General features: G+C 33.9%; 1 protein-coding gene across 7 annotated transcripts in view; it reads left to right on the top strand.

The window, feature by feature from the left end:
* The window catches only part of Orc2 (origin recognition complex subunit 2), a 43,562-nt gene that overhangs the window by 18,253 nt on the left and 7,495 nt on the right, over positions 1-17,814 (top strand). For 6 of the 7 annotated variants that reach the window (XM_078017835.1, XM_040294683.2, XM_078017834.1 and 3 more), the window contains 8 exons: positions 1,815-1,907; positions 2,574-2,605; positions 5,352-5,412; positions 7,644-7,837; positions 9,058-9,156; positions 12,841-12,950; positions 14,475-14,607; positions 15,345-15,441. In XM_078017835.1, the coding sequence (XP_077873961.1) occupies positions 1,815-1,907; positions 2,574-2,605; positions 5,352-5,412; positions 7,644-7,837; positions 9,058-9,156; positions 12,841-12,950; positions 14,475-14,607; positions 15,345-15,441 (819 nt within the window). The remainder of the gene's footprint in view (positions 1-1,814; positions 1,908-2,573; positions 2,606-5,351; positions 5,413-7,643; positions 7,838-9,057; positions 9,157-12,840; positions 12,951-14,474; positions 14,608-15,344; positions 15,442-17,814) is intronic. The other variant, XM_021735642.3, reaches the window with a different exon arrangement.

The following is a 17,814-nucleotide window of genomic DNA, read 5'->3' as shown; positions in this document are numbered from 1 at the left end:
GGGGGGTGCTGGGGATGTAGCTCAGTGGTAGAGCACCCCTAGATTCAGAGTGTGTGTGTGTGTGTGTGTGTGTGTGTGTGTGTGTGTGTGTAAATGAGTAAATAAAAGAGATATAAAGGAATACCAGTAAGAAAGCTGGGTTCTAAGATGATCCTGGGATTTTTGGACTTAAGGTCTTGGTAGATAAAGGTACTACGAAATTTGATAGGGAATATAGAAGGAAAAGGAGGTTGCAGGGAAATATAATTATACTGTACCTTGTGCCAGTAATTATTTCAAGTATTGTTGAGTCACCCAAGAGGTATTTGTCTATCTCTGTGTCACCCATTGATGACTATCTTGTACTACCTTTTACTCTCATTCTCATGTTTTCTTTGTAGTTTAATAATTATTCATAATTAGAGAGCTTTTGTTTCAATGTAAAACCTAAATGATTTCAGCTAAGTTGCTTTGTGTTTATGTGATTCTTTTTGATAAGAGGATTTCCCCATCCCTTCTGTGGATCAGCATCTTACAGTCCAAAAAATGAGACCTTTTTCTGGTATAAAGAGTGAGCCAAGGACTGAGTCATAAAGCATGCCTAGATTATTTAGAAGGAGGAGGACAATAAATGTAACAGGGGACCAGGGTAATGTCTATGGGACCCGAATGGAGGAATGATTTCAAGGAAAGCTTTTTTATAAAACCCTACTGAATTATGGAAGACTAAGGAGATCAAGAAAAAAGAAGCCAGTGCATTTGTAGAGAGTCATGAGAATCTTTAATTTTTAAGATTTGTGGGTGCATGTGCAAACAGTTAGGAATGGTGGAGCCAATAAAATGGCCTTAACATACAAATTCAACTATATCTTCTGTATTTCAGGAAGAAAAGGATTGAGATAGTTAACTAGTTTGTACCTTTGTTCTCGGTAAACAATGTCCCAGTGTGAGTGGTAACTTGAGAAATATATATCTGTTCCTTCATTTAGGCTCATTTTCCATGTGCCTGTTACAGTGCATGTGTTGTGAGCATCATGAAAATAAATATTGGATTTTTAAAATTTAAAATGTCCCCTAAGAGAATCCATCTATTTTATCTGATGTTCAACTAAAGGGACTGTCATCTATCCAACACCATATTCTATTTTATAAGTTATTCAATGTAGAGTTTTAGACACAAAATAAAGAATTCCACACTTTGTAGGTGATTTAAGAGATTTTAAACATAATTTGAGCGTGCATAGTTTTCACTTGTCTTTAGATCCTATTTTCTGGCCCATCTGCCTCTTAGTGAAGATATGCCTCCAGGATATATGGTAAGAGATGGAAGGAGTGTTAAGTTGTTGATGGAGAAAAGAATATAATCGAAGCCAAGTATGTGGCACACACCTGTAATCCCAGCAGCATGGGAGGCTGAGGCCATGAGTTCAAAGCCAGTCGCAGCAGTGGCAAAGAGCTAAGCAGCTCAGTGAGACCCTGTCTCTAAATAAAATACAAAATCGGGCTGGGGATATGGCTCAGTGGTTGAGTGCTCCTAAATTCAATTCTTGGTACCAAAAAAAAAAAAAAAAATTGGCGGGAAAGCAGCAAGGTCAAAGTTATTTGTATTTCATTTATTGAGAAATTTGTGGATAATTAGAAGATTTAAGATTTTAAGATGCGGGGGAGAAAGATTAATAAAGGGAAAAATAGTACTCAATATGGGTAAGTTTTTCTTACTGATAAAAGTAGCAGGCAGGTTTTTTTCTTTAGACTTTAGGTAAATGAAATAAGGCTGTTTTCTTTTTCTACTGTTCATTAAAACATTTTTTATAAGTTTATTTGTCTGGTTACAGCTTCAGAACTAGCAAAAACAACAAGAAAATGTGTTTCATTCAGTTTGAAAAATGATGCTGAAGATACAATAAACATTCCTCAAAGTAGCAAGGGTAAGATTACTTCACCTCAGTTCTTTGAAGATAATTTTTATAGATGCTTCAAGTTAAGAGTATGTTACTTTTTTTCTTATCCAAGTGAATTTTCATGTATTTTCTTCTGTTCGGAACATTCAGAAAAATGCAGTTAGTACTCCAGTGTGTCTTTATATACAAATATTTATTAGTCAATAAAAGCAGTTTTTCTGTCCTAACTAAACTAAAGTTGTACATATTGACAGCGTCAACTAAGAAAGGTCTTTATATCCTATGTCATTTCCTTGAGTTAGCTAGCCAGTTGTTCATGGAAGACTTGGCTTAACAATTACTAAGTATAATAAGGAGTTCAGAGTTCAGAAGTCATGATTTGTGGAGAATTGTGGAGAATCTTTTTTGAACAACCATTCAAACTAGGTTAAACAGGCTACTTTTTAATAATCAAACATTCAAAAGGCTCTATTTTCTTTTTTTTTTGTTAGAAATGCAGGAGATAGCTGTTACTAATGGGAATAGTCATGACATTAATAGTGATAATTTAACTTCCATTGGAATGGTAGTTAATTGAGATTCAATAGTATGTAGTGGCTTCTGTGTAAAAACTACAAATTTGCTTTAAACAAAACTAGACCATGATGAAAAGCTAAGTGTCTATAGTAAATCATGTTTTTTTGTTTCATTTAGGGCATTCTGCTTCAGACAAAGTCCAGCTGAAGGTAAGCAATTACTAAAAACAAGCAAATAGGGGCTGGGGATGTGGCTCAAGCCTGGCATGCATGTGGCCCAGGTTCAAACCTCAGCACCACATACAAACAAAGATGTTGTGTCTGCCGGGGGCGGGGGCGGGGGTGGGGGTTCTCTCTGTCTCTCTTTAAAAAAAAAAAGGCAAATAACTTACTGTTACTAATTAAGTCGTGAACCATAAGCATTTCATCTTTTATCTTAGTTTATATAGTGTGATTTATAGGTATTTGTCAGTTAAATACTGAGTTTTTAATTGTATTTATTTACTTATTTTGGGGGTGCTAAGGATTGAACTCAGGGGCACTTGACCACTGAGCCACATCTCCAGCCCTGTTTTGTATTTAGTGACAGAGTCTCACTGAGTTCTTAGTACGTACCTTGCTTTTACTGAGGATGGCTTTGAATTCATGACCTTAGCCTCCTAAGCTGCTGGGGTTGCAGGCATGCGCCCTCATGCCTGGCTGTTATTTATTTGTGTGTGTGTGTGGTATTAGGGATCAAACCCAGGGGCTCACATTCTAGGCAAGCACTCTACTGTTGAGCTACATCCCCAACACAGTATTTAACTTGTAGATGAAGAGATTGATGTTCAGAGTGGTAAAGTCTGAATGCATCTAACTCAGAATGAGTAAAGTTAGAAAATGAGCCTGGTCTTCTGAACTGTTCTCTTTCTGCTGTGTCAGAACTGTTCCTGGGAATTTTCAACTTAGAACTGACCTGGGAATTTTATGTGTTTTTCCTTGGTTATTATATATAATTCTCTGATGTTACTTGGAGAGGTTGATCTCAAGATCCACTAAATCTATTAACCATAATTTAATTTACATTTGAAAACTAAGTTGGTTTAATTATATTCATTACAGGGTAACTAAAAAGAATTGACAGTTTTTATCTCCTACTTTATGTTTTGGTCGTTTTGTTTTTTCAGTATGGTCCTGCCTGAATTTGGGCAAACTCAGATGGTTATGAAGGAATATAGGACATTGAGTATATACGTGGGAGTGTTTCTATCTATAGGTTTATAGGTGCCTGGGCTATGTACAGGCTTAGGTAGAGAATCCCTTAGATAAAAATTAAGTACAGACATTCAAGACCATGGTTATGATCTTGCAGTAATGCTCTTCTATTTAGGCAAGTCTAGGTGTAGGATTGAATATGTTAGTCATGTCAGAGTCTCCTTTGTTTGTTTTTGTTTTTGTTTTTGAGATAGGGTCTCACTATATAACCCAGATTAGCCTTGAACTTGAGATCCTCCTGCCTCACCCTCTTGAGTAGCTGGTATGACAGGTATTAACCACTGTGCCTGGCTTTCCTTCAACTTTAATGATGCTTTTTTTTTCCTTTGTTGTATCTTCTATGTTATATCACTATTAAAAAAAAAAAGCTAGAAACCAAGCAAAAATTGAGATACATTAGAGCATTATTTTTTAAGTTAATATATCACAGTACATTAGTAGATCTTGTCAATTCTCCCAAAAGACCATTAGAAAGCCCATCAATGAGTATTTGAGCATTCCCTACCACAATAAGAGACAACACCATGACGGAGTCCTAATAGCTGTCTTAAAAGAGGAAGTTTAAGAGTATTAAATATATCAAGCTTGAGGATTTGAGCTCAAGTGGTTTTAAGGCATGTCTTACAAGATGAAGAACTGATTGGGATTGGGCAAAGTTGGGGACACCATATTTTAGGATTGATTGACATAGTAAAGAGAAGGTCTTGAAGTATATCTTGATAATTGATCTTGTTTGATAAGAGGAACATGGTGTTTGCTATATGGAGTCATTTTTTGTCCTCATGGAGAATAGTTTGTCCTAATGAACAAACTGTAAAGATAGATTAGTTTGCAGAAATTCATGTAACAGAGAAGTTGTAAATTAGTCTTATCTTTTTGGAAAACATTTTCTAAAATAGTTATTTTAACATGAGTGTTCTAGTTCTCAGACTTGATAATTAAGCCATCTAGATGAAGTTTTCTCATTTTCAATCTTGAAACCACTTTAGTAAGACATACTTATATTTAAAAAAATAAAATATAAAATTTCTATTTCATAAGTATTATTTTGTCATAACTTTTCAATTATACACACATGTGTTGAGTCAAGATGGCAAAAGGTTAAAAAGAATTTTAATGATTTTGATCAAAACATTTGAAACATACTGCATTATACTTCATAAGCCCATTGGTAAATGATCAACGAGGTTATTGTGATTATTACAGTATTTTTCTTTTTGGCAGGACTGGCAATAGAACCAGGGCCTCTGGAATGCTAGTCATACACTCTTTACCATTGATGTAATACTTAAACATTAGTAAATTTCTAGTGCATTAAAAGATCCATTGCCATATATACATAACATATACTATTTCCTTTCATGGTCATCAACACTACATATTATTGCCTTTTTAAAACTATATCCTGCTAACCTTATACATATGGTTCAAAAACTTATGTTTTTTCTTTATATAATAAGAAAAATACATGCATTGTTTACAAATGTCTGGAATTCATTTTCTAGAAATTAGTAGTCCTTTGGAATTTTTTATATTGCTTTCAATATACCCTTTGTTTTTTCTTTCAACAAAATCATTTTTCATTATCATCTAGTTGTAATATAGTCTATTGAAAGCATAATGTTTTTCCCTAGCATTTCCCCCTCTAATCAGTCATTAACTTCCATTTTATTAACCATTATGCTTTTTTATTTTTAAACAGAACAGTGACCAAAATGAATTTCTGTCAACACCACCTCGTAGTCTAAGAAAAAGATTAATAGGTATGTTTTAACTTTTACATGAAGTTTTTATAAAAAATAAGTAAGGGTCAATAATGGTTAAGTATAAAGGTTGTAGACTTTGTTTGGGGTTTTAATCTTTGGCTCATCAGTGCCAAAAAATATCTGTGACTCGATATTTTCATTTGTAAAATAGACATGATGAGAATTAATTGAAATAGACATACTCATTATATTTGACCTTGGTACAAGCTACCAAGTATTAGCTATCACTTTTTATTATTGCTGTTTCTTTTCATGAAAGAAGAATACGCTCATGTTTTCAAACTGGAGATTCCTTAAGGTCAAAAACTAGCGGACTGTATCTAATCTTAGTACTATACCTTCCACATTATGGTCAGTGAACATTGAAGTCCATTAAAGTAATATGCCTTTGAGTTTGTTTTGAGACAGTCTGGAAGTGGTTCTGTTGATTTATGGAGAAGTTTTATAATGAAATAACCTTAAATATTCATACTTGTACCAAATGCTATTGAAAGCTAAATAAGTATAGAACTATTTTAAAGATTAATTCTGAATATTAATGAAATAAGTTTATTCAGAAGTTAAAAATGGTTTTAGATGTTGAAATATTTGGCTTTGGGACAAATGGCTGTTGGCCTTTATGTCTCTGAAAGATGTTAACCTCTTGACAATAGTTACATTGGCTAGCACTATCAGATCTAGTCAAAACTCAGGGCTTCATGTTTAGTCTTTCCCTTTCAAGGTATGGATTTCATAGACCTATTAATACTACATTTATAGTCAGTTTAAAAATGGCAATGCTAAATGATTGTCTATCTGAAGTAGTAAAAGGTAATATGTATTATGTCATGTCAAATACATTCCATGTCCTATATTTTCTCCTTACCCCAAAGAAGAATCCTCTTTTTAGACAGAAAGTAAACTTTTCCTTCTCAGCCATCACCACTTATATATTCCTACATGTAATAAAACAGATGTTTTCTGGCACCTCTGTCACTTCTAACTTAGGCATGTGTCATGAGCAACAGTCAGTACAAATCTGAATCTATTAAACTATTTATGCCTGGAAAATAGGTCTTTTTTCCCCTTTTTCTTTTTAATGTGTCTATTTATGATATGCTTATTCTGGACAATCTTCTGGGGTAGATCTGTTGTTCAAAATAAACATACTGTTTTGCTTAAAGTTATTTCCTCACCAGATACAGTGGCACATACCTGCAATCCCAATGACTTGGGGGTCTGAGGTAGGAGGATTGTGAAGTTAGATAGAGGCCAGCCTCAGCAACTTAGTGAGAATCTGTCTCAAAAATAAAAAATACAAAACACTGGGGATGTAGCTCAGTGGCAGGTTACCTTTGGGTTTAAAAAAATAATTTATTTGTATAAAAATTTTATTTATATTTATTAAATTCTTGAATCAGTTCTGGGATGCAATGATATATGGATCAGTGGTGATAACAGTAGTTGTCATTTATTGCTTGCTAGCTGTATCAGGATGGTATTTTTAGTGGGAAGCAACAGAAAATTCTGCAGTACTGGTATAAGCTATAGACATTTAAAAATCTTAGTAGCATATGAGGTCTAGAGGTGTAATTAGGTGTAATTACAGTGTCATTAATGGCCCAGGTTGTTCTTAATCTATTTACTCTGCCATCAGCATTTTTCGTTTTTTGGTTTGATACTTTAACTGATGAATAGCTTCTATAATTTTAAGTTATGGGTGTAAATAGGGGCTTTTCTTCCACAAATGAGGAATATCTTTTCCTGAAGCTTCCAGCAGTTTTTTCCTCAAGTCTCACTAGTCAAAGGGTTATGTAGCCAACCCTAGATTCAAGGGAAGCTGGGAAAGCAAGTATTTAGCAGAGGGAAAAGATGATTACCAGGATTCATCTCCTCGATTAGAAAACATTACTACATTTTATGAAAATGGAGTTCTTTTAGCAAGGAAGAAGAAAGGTATTAGGTATGGTTCACAGTTTTACCAGTTCCTATATGTTGGGTATTATTAGTTGCTTTAGATACTTTTCAACATGATCTTCGCAATGGTTTATTAAATTAGATACTACTAGCTGAATCTGATAAATGAGGAAGCTGGTACTCAGAATTTATGTAACTAACTTTGATGAAATAATGAGCAAGTAATGACAAAACAAGAATTCAAAGTCTCTTACTCAAAAGCCTATACTCTTTTCATTAACCTACAATGACTCTATTGTTTAAACTTTCCCAATTACTCTTTCCCCCCATAGTGCCAAGGTCTCATTCTGACAGTGAAAGTGAATATTCTGCTTCCAACTCAGAGGATGATGAAGGAGTTGCACAAGAGTATGAAGAGTCCACTAATGCAGTCACATTCAGACAAAAGATTGAAGCTCAGAATACAGTAGTTTCGGCTTCTGTTTGCAAAGGAACACCTTCTAAGAAAATGAAAAGAGATAAAAGAGTAAGTGAAGAGAGACTTTAGCCTTAAGGAAAAATTAAATATAATCCTTCAAAGGCAACTCCCCTAACAGAAAAGATCCATAGGAGAGGGGAGGGGTCAACAGTTCTATTCTTCACTTTTCTATATTTTTTCTCAACCTTACATGTAAATTCCTACATGTATTTGTTTCTATTTTTGAGCTTTATCTTCTGGACTCTTTGAACCATTACTACACTATAGGCAGAAGGTGATTGCTCAATTCATTTGTATAACAATGAACTTATAGGAGCAGGGGATATAGTTCAGTTGGTAGAGTGCTTGCCTCTCATGCACAAAGCACTGGATTTGATCTCCAGCGCCATTAAAAAAAAATTTTATATAATCTCGTTTTTGTAACCATTGTTGATGTGTTGAAGTCTGTGTAAATGATAGTTATATGGCTGGGCACTGTGGCATCTGCCTATAATCCCAACTACTTTGGAGGCTGAAACAAGAGGATCATAATTTTAAAGCCAGCTTGGGCAATTTAGTGAGATCTTGTCTGAAAATTAAATATGTATATATACACACACATAATACACAATATATACATATTTTATACGTATATATTTTATATATACACACACAAATAAAGAATTTTATTGGTGATGCACACCTATAGTTCTAGCTAATTGGAAGGCTGACACAGGATGATTACTTGAGCCCACAAGCTTAAAACAGCTGGGGGATACAGTAAGACCTTGTCTCAAAAAAGAAAAAAAATAATGATTTCATGTGTCCTAGTCCTATTTTAGACTAATCAAACTGTTAGTTTTGGGACTGGGGTTGTAACCCAGTGGTAGAGCTCTTGCCTAGCATGTGTGAGGCAATGGACTCAATCCTCAGCATCACAAAACAAATAAATAAATGAAGGTGTTGTGTCCATCTAAAAACACGGGGGGAGGGGGGGAGCTGGAGATATAGCTCAGCTGATAGAATGCTTGCCTTGCATGCACAAAGCCCTGAATTCAATCCCCAACACCACAAAAAAATAAATAAATAAAGTTAGTTTTGGGGGCTGGGGTTGTGGTTCAGTATAGAGCATGCATGAGGCACTGGGTTCAATCCTGACACCACATAAAAATAAAAAAGGTATGTGTCCATCTACAACTAAAAAAAATACTTTAAAAAAAAAAGTTAATTTTGGTAGAATGCAAATGTCTAAGACTATTTAGAACTGACTTTACTCTCTCCAATTTCAGAATGACTTAGTAGAAGAATATTTTGAAGCTCACAGCAGTTCAAAAGTTTTAACCTCTGATAGAACACTGCAGAAGTTAAAGAAAGCAAAACTGGACCAGGTATGTTGTAAAGTATGTTAGTCCCAAATTTTTCTTAATATGACCTGAAAATTTTACTACATTAGTTGATAAATTTGAAGTGTACACAAGCAAAATTATTGTCCTGATAAAATAAAACACAAAAGTAATGTGTTGTAATTATTACATATTTATCATATAAACAGTAAGTAATTCACTGGTTTAGAATTCTGTTTGATGCAATGTAGGCATACTTTTTTTGTCATTTTTCTTTTCTTATGGATTTATAATAAACATCATCCTTGATATCCATGTACCATTAGACTCTGATATTAATTTAACTAACATGTTCATTAAATCTCACCCTGGTCATAAAACAGACTTTGACCTGACTTTTTCTCATTTACAAACCTGGCAAAACTCATCAAATGCTTGATGATGTTATAGAAAACTTTCCCAGTGCAGTAAGGTAATAGGTTGTTGTATAGCTCATTTTTCAAAAAATACTATATAGCTATACTTGTAGAATTTTGGGCTGATACCTCCCCAAAGAGGAGAAAAATTTTTACTAGAAAGAGGGCTGATAATCTAAGTCTTCTTGACTTACACAGGTTTAGTCCCTTGTCCAAAATGCTTTGGACAAAGTGTTTCTGATTTTGATATTTTGGGATTTCAAAATGTTTATATAATACATGAGATATCTTGGTGGTAAGACCCAACTCTTAACCCCCAAATTTATTGTTGTTTCTAATACACACATAGCCTGAATATAATTTTATGCAATATTTTAAAGAACTCTTGTTTTGACCATGACCTTTCACATAGCGTCAGTACTCAAAAGGTTTCGGATTTTGGAAATTTTAATTTCTGGATTAGGGATACAAGACCTATACTCTGCAAACTAGGATTTAATGAATTTTCTAAGGTGCATGGAGCTTTTGACAGAGTGTTTGAGACATAGAAAAAAGATAAGGGTAGCCTGAATAACCTGGTGCTGTGCAGTTTGGGGGATTTTTAGATTTTTATCACCTGGCTGATTAGAGACTAGATAAAAAATAAATGTCAAGGGGCTGGGATCGTGGCTCAGTGGTAGAGTGCTCATCTAGCACGTGTGAGGGCTTGGGTTCTATCCTAAGCACCACATAAAAGTAAATAAACAAAATAAAGGTATTGTGTCCAACTACTTCTAAAAAAAAAAAATACTTAAAAAATAAAAATAAAATGGATCTGGTAAAAAAATAAATAAAGTAAATGTCAAGAAGCTAAGTTATTCCAAGGAAGAGATAACAGTAATGTTTGCTTAGAGCATATATTTTCATATAAGTAACATAGGAGAAGGATAAGTGGATCTAGGATCAAAGTAGGACCTAGAGTCAAAAAGATATCTACAAGGATGAAACAAACAACTTGTTACAGATAATGAAGGTAGGGAAGACCTTTCTTTGATTGTAGAAATAGTGTAGCTAACCAGTATAATCTCAGAAGTATGTTACAGTAAATATTTATTTCTTGTGTCCATCTATTAACAAGAGATTGGATAATCTAGTATTTGCTCCATGTCTCTCTTCCTCATGAGATCAGTGGGCTAGCTGAATCATGTTCTTCTAATGAGAATGGCAGAGGTTTAAGAGAAGTGGTAATAAAACACATGATCTGTCACTTGTGTCTCATTCTAGTGACCACAGCAAACAAATCATGTGGCTGAACCACACTCCACCCATTTAGTGGGAGGGATAGCAAAGTCATGTAGGAAAGGGTGTAGATACAGGAGGGGTTAAGTGTTGGGGCCTGTAGTCCAGTTCTCCATTGATATTAAAGTTTGAAATCAAAGTGCAAAGATGAGAATAAGCATTCTAGAGTTGTTCATACCCTGAATACAAATACTCAGAAACATACTTAGATATTCCAGCATAAAGAATTACAGGAAATGGGGCTGGGGTCGTAGCTCAGTGGTAGAGCACTTGTCTAGCACATGTGAGGCACTAGGTTCGATCCTCAACACCACATAAAAATAAAATAAAGGTATTGTATCCATCTACAACTTAAAAAACTTAAAAAAGATTTATGGGGAATGCTTTCTGTATTTTTTCAGAACTCTTGACACCAGAAGGGGTGAGAGAGATTTTTAAAAACTTGACAGTTGTACTAAAAAATAGTCCTGTTCTTTAATTATGTGGAAAAATAATTACATAGGCCAGAACACCTGGAATATTGATTATAATTCTAATCTGCAGGATTAAAAGAACATATACATTTAAGGTAAAATCATGAAAATATGATAGTACCAGGATAAAGATGCATATTACAGGTTTTTGCTAGAGTTTTCATTTTTAAAAAAATTATGTTTGATTCACCAGCATGAATTTATAAACTTTGGGTGTAGGGAGTGCATCTCCAGCAGTTTTAATTTTGTTGTACTAAGGACTAAACCCTAGGGCACTCTACCATTGAGCTACATCCCCACCATTGAGCTACATCCCCACCCAGTCTTCTCCTCACTTTGAAAAATACTTTATTTTGAGACAGGACTTCAGTATTCCAAGGCTGGCCTCAAAGTTGGGACCCGCCTGTCTCAAGTCTCCCGAGACTCTGGGATTATATGCATGAGCCAGTGTACCCAGTCTTCCTCATTTTTTATATCACTGTTTTTAACATTTTGCCATATTTAGCCAGGCATGGTGATACACACTTGTAATCCTATTGACTTGTAAGGCTGAGTCAGAAGGATTAAAAATGTAAAAGCCAGTCTCCAAAAATAAAATATAGTGAGACCCTCAGAAACTTAGTGAGACCCTGTCTCAAAATAAAATTAAAACAAAATGGAATAAGGATATAGCTCAGTATCTCCTTGGTAGGCTGAGACAGGAATATCACAAAGTTTGAGGCCAGCCTCAGCAAATTAGCAGAACACATAAGCAACTTAGTAAATGTCTCAAAATTTTAAAAAAAGGACTGGGAATGTAGCTCAGTATTGTAAAGTGCCCCTGGCTTCAATCCCCAGTACCAAATAAAACAAAACAAAACAAAAATACAAGTAGATATATAGATAGATAAATATTTGCCATTCTTATCAATGATATGGATTTGTTAGAAAATAGCTTTTTGTAAAATTGCAGTGATTCAGATTTACTAGTGATAATGGTAAATTATAAGGAACCTTTAATGTTTTCTGAGAATTAAGTGTTGAAAAGTTACCTTAAGTGTTTACATTTTTTCAAATCCATAAGTTGGTGCTTTTTTGTTTTTTGTTTTTGCTTTTGTGATATTGAGGGTCTAACCCAGACATTATACATGCTGTTGAACAGGTGTTATATCATTGAGCTAGATTCACTGTTTTTTTGTTTTTTTGTTTTTTTGATTCAAGGGTTTTTTAAAGTCTGTCTGGACTTGTCCATGATGGGAGGCAGACTTGATCATCTCTTTATGGTAATCTTTTGGAAATTAAAGGATTATATTTAAAACTTAGCAGATATTTTATATTATTATTACATATTTGTACTTAAAAGTGTTAAAGGTTTTTAAGAAAACAAAATATTTAAGTCATATTTGCAGTATTATGTGTATTCAGTTGATGTATTCATTTCTAAACTTGATAAAGTAATATTTCTATTAATAGCCTCTTCTAACCTCAACCTCTAAGGAAATATTTTTAGTTGGACTGATTATCAGTATGTGGTTTAAGAATTATTTTCTTCCATTTAAAAAAATTTTTTAATTTTTTTTAAGCAAACTCTGCGTAACTTATTGAGCAAGGTTTCTCCTTCCTTTTCTGCTGAACTTAAACAATTAAATCAACAATATGAGAAATTATTTCATAAATGGATGCTGCAGTTACAGTAAGTATTATTATCATAACAAACCTTTGCCAAATAAAGAATATATTTTTATGTTTTTGTTAAAATAATATATTTAATTTTATTTTTATAAATAACTTAATGTACTTATATATATAAATTAATTAAAAGTAGGTAGTTTTCCAATTTTATGACTCAAAAAGAGGGATGTCATTTTATTGAATAACTGCAAAAATTCTATATTTTTTAAAAATTTGTAATATGAAGATAGATATCAATATTTTAATCTAGTTTTCCATAGTAAAGTTCCTAAAATGAAAGAATGTATATTTATTGTCTTTTGATATAATTGTATTTACATATACTTTAAGAATTTCATAAGGTTTGTTACTTGAACATTTTAGCATTTTAAAATTATTCCTTAGAAAACTTTTTCAATTTTACTATTTTTCAGATGCCTCAGTTAAACTTTAAATTTCTATTAAAATGCATAGAAGAGTGATTAAAATAAAATAAAAATATTTTCTTCTTGTATTTAAAAGGACCTTAACATAAAATAGTGCTTAAAATGTATGCTAATGTAAATATACCTGCAAATTCATAGTTGCAGAGTCAATTGGGCCAACTAAATGGGACAGGTCCATCAAACAGTAAGACCATAGAAATTATCATAATTATCCTTAATTGATCCTAGTTTTATGTTGGCGATAGTATATACAGAGGTTATGCTGGGAAGAAAATGATTATCTTTCTTGCAAGGACCTCAGCTTTTCTCAGTAACTCTGGATATGAGGAGTACAAATTTGTACAGCAGCTATTTACTCAAATCCTATTCCCTTGCTTACCACTTCTTCCTTTTGCCTGTTAATTCAGGTTGCTTGATTTACTGTGCTTCCCATTCTAGACCTTGTGGTCACCTACTTCAGTGGAATTACTAACTGAATTCCTTTACCCCTTTTTTTTCTGTTTCTTTGAACTTGCTAATCTCCATCTTCCAGTGTTACCTCTCTCTGTTTATTTCTAGGCTGTAGTGTCATTGCCATAGGGCATCACATAAATACTCTTTGTCTGACTGACCTCCATAAACAGTCATAGAGCTGGATTTAGCTTGACTTTAGTGTTTGGAGGGTCTCCTTCACTCTTTTGACTTCTAATACTATTTGTATGTGAGTAACTGTCAAAATTGTTACTTCTAACTTAGACCTCACTCAGTTGTAGCAGATGTGAATATCTGAATGTAGGTTGGATGCTGTGTGAATAATTCAATATACATATATCAATTTCAACTCTGCTTTAAGCTGTTAAACTTTTTAGTGTCTTTACTGACCATGGTCTCTTTTGTCTCTGAAAGGTAATGGCATTAGAGAGAAAGTTACTAAAGAAGTTGAAACCATAAGGTTTCAAATGGCTAATAGAATGGTTCCCTTACTTTGCACAAGTTGGGAATCAATTTAGACATCTCAGATCTTCCTGTACTCTTTATAAGCTAAAAGTAATCAGTTAATAATGAAATTGGCAATAAGAGATTTTAAACGTGAATTTCATGAATGCTATCTTTCCTAACAGCCTTGGGTTCAACATTGTGCTTTATGGTTTGGGTTCTAAGAGAGATTTACTAGAAAGGTTTCGAACCACCATGCTGCAAGATTCCATTCATGTTGTCATCAATGGCTTCTTTCCTGGAATCAGTGTGAAATCAGTAAGTTTAAAAAAGACTAAAGGAAACAATATTTAAAGGATGTTGTTGTTGTTGTTTTAGCCTTTAAACTAGTTAGATTGCATGGTACTTAAGATTATGTATTTGGAATCAGAGGGTGGCTTTAAAAACCCCACTTTTTTCCTGCTTTTATAACTGATATGTATTAAACCTTAAAGAAATACTAGCTTGTTACTATATCAAATATATATGGAAATTCTCTGCAGGATAGGATTATGGGGTCTGAAATTTTATTATATCTTTATGTAATTTGGTACTCTAAATATAATAATATAAATAATAGTCTATAGTTTTATGTGTATATTGTAGAGTATTTTTATTTAAAATACTCATCTTTCATGCTTTGAGAATTTCTTTAAAGCTTTTAGATGCTGAATATGAACCACCATAGCATTCCTTTAGTGTCCTTTGTGCTTATATCCTGTTTCCCTTGATAAGTTTATACTTTTCAAATGTTTTTCACTGTTTTTTGTTTTTGCTACTCTTATATTATTTTTATACTTTTTGCTGTACTTCCCTGTTTCTTTTTAGTCATAATTTATGGGAAAAATGAATTAGAAACACTTAAATACCTAGTAGAATTTTTTGAAGTAATTTTTCAAGTTTTAAGTGAAAAGTAATTTTTAATTTATATAAAAAGATTGATTTACTAGTTGTATTTATCCTACATAACAATAAATTATAATTGATATTGTACCTTTTGCACTTTTATGATGTAGATCTTGAATTCTATAACAGAAGAAGTCCTTGATCATATGGGTACTTTCCGAAGTGTACTGGACCAACTAGACTGGATAATAAACAAATTTAAAGAAGGTAACATGAAGTAGATGATTTGCAGTTTGGGGATTTAGTTAAACATACACTTTTACATATTTATGTATTTGTATACACAAAAATGAGGATTATTAGCTGCCATGGCACATATCTTAATCTCAGCTACTCAAAAGGCAAGAGAATCACGAATTTAAGTCCAGCCTGTGCAACTTAGCTCTATCTCAAAACATAAAGGAAAAAGGGGGGTGGAGGTATGTGGCTTATTGATGGAACACCCCTGGGTTTAATCCCTAGTACTGGGGAAAAATTTTTTTCCATATCATCCATATTAAGATAATGCTGATATAGATATCTCTCAAGTAATGTCCTTTTTTTTCTTTTTAATGAATTTGTTCTATAAACTTCATCTAACTGAAAGAATATCTCCTACGGTCTTAAATTTGTATAGCTTTTTACTTATAAATGTTCAGGTTTTATGCCGCTAGTTGATTGGTACATCTTTGACAGATTTTTTTTGTTTAATATTTTGTAAAACATTTTTATTTCTAGGGCTTAAAATATATAGCCCAGTGATAGAGTGCTTGCCTAACATTCACAAGGCCCCCCTGGGTTCAATCCCCAGCACTGCAAAAAACAATTTTTTTTTTTAATTTGCAATTCTGGGGGTCAAACCGAGGCACACTCTACCACCAAGCTATATCCTCAGCCCTTTTTAAATTTTTTTTATTTTGAGATAGGGTCTTGCTAAGTTTCCAAGGCTCGCATCAAACTTGTGATCCTCTTACCTTAGCTTCCCAAGTTGCTAGGATTACTGGCATGGGCCACTGTGTCTGGCGCAAAAATAAAATAAAGTGAACAAACCATGTGTCATGTGTATCTTTCTTTCTTTTCTCTTTTTTTTTTTGGTACAGAAGATTGAACTCGGGGGCATGCAACCACTGAGCCACATCTCCAGCCCTATTTTATATTTAATTTAGAAATAGGGTCTCAGTTGCTTAGCACCTCCCCATTGTTTAGGCTGGTTTTGAACTTGCAGTCCTCCTGTCTCAGTCTGCTAAGCCACTGGGATTTTTCCCATTGACTTTTATTCTCAACCCTTTTGCCTCTTATTCTTTCTACCTCGGGTGGAAGAAAAAATGTGTTTACTATTTCTGAAAGGATTGTTTTCCATCATATACACAAGGTGTTCCTGTTTCTTACTAGGTCTCCGGAGACACTACTACTACCATTGAGTTGGGTTTTGTGTTTTTTTTGTTTGTTTGTTTTGTTTTGTTTTCTGGTACTGATGATTGAACTTGGGTATTCAACACTGAGCCACATCCCTAGCCCTAATTTGTATTTTATTAGAGACAGGGTCTCAGTGAATTGCTTAGCGCCTTGCAGTTGCTGAAGCTGGTTGGCTTTGAACTCTTAATCCTCCTGCCTCAGCCTCCCAAAATCCTGGGGTTGCAGATGTGCACCACTGCGCCCAGCACCATTGAGTTTTAATGGAAAAAAAGTAGTTTACCCAATTCTGCTGACCTTCCACATGACTGTTTTTCTATTTTCATATCATTTCAGAGATTTTTTTTAAGACATTCCCCTTTTTGAGATAGGGTCTTACTAAGTTGCCCAGACAGTATTCAAACTTAAAATCCTCTTGATTCAGCCTCCTAAGTCACTAGGATAGCAGTGTACAGCACCGTGCCTACCTATAATTTTTTTCCTTCTTAAAGCCATTGACCTTGGCTTATTCTTTTGCTCTGATATAGTCCATGATGTTGACAGCTCCATCCTTTAAGTTCTTCCATCACAACATTTTATTCCTGGTAGTACTGGAGATTAAACCCATTGGGGCTCTGCCACTGAGCAACATCTCTATCCTTTGGGGGGGTTGTTTTGCTTTTTTTGGACAAGTTCTCACTAAGTTGCCCAGTTTGGCCTTGAATTTGTAATCATGCCTTGCCCTTTTGGGAAGCTGGAATTATAGGTGTTGACCATCGCATCCTGCTCTCCATTGACTTTTGGTGTGTGGTACTGTATATTGAACCAAGGGCCGCTCAAATACTAAGCAAGCATTCTATCACTGAGTTATATGCCAGCCCTTCATTTATATATTTCTCTGAACTTCCAGATACTTGAGCAATATCCTAAAGCTCTCTCCCGTTTTTTGTCTTCTTGGGCTTTTGTGATAATCAGGATTTTCAATATAATCTCTTACTGCTTAATGGGAACTCTTTTTGTTGTCACTTAATCCACCTTGCAATGTCACATGCAGAGATTCATTTCCAGTCTGCTACATGAATCTTGCTATGTTAAAACTGCATTTTTTAGGGCCTGGCTCAAGTGCTAACCATAATAACCTGCCTATTTTCTAAGTAAATGACCTATCTTTTCAAATAAATTGTATATCCCTAAGAAATCTTTGTTGTT

The sequence above is a fragment of the Ictidomys tridecemlineatus genome, chromosome 7, assembly GCF_052094955.1.
Source record: "Ictidomys tridecemlineatus isolate mIctTri1 chromosome 7, mIctTri1.hap1, whole genome shotgun sequence".
In the NCBI taxonomy this organism is placed as follows: Eukaryota; Metazoa; Chordata; class Mammalia; order Rodentia; family Sciuridae; genus Ictidomys; species Ictidomys tridecemlineatus.
The sequence above is the reverse complement of the archived record's forward strand: the minus strand, read 5'-3'. Positions and strand labels throughout refer to the sequence as shown.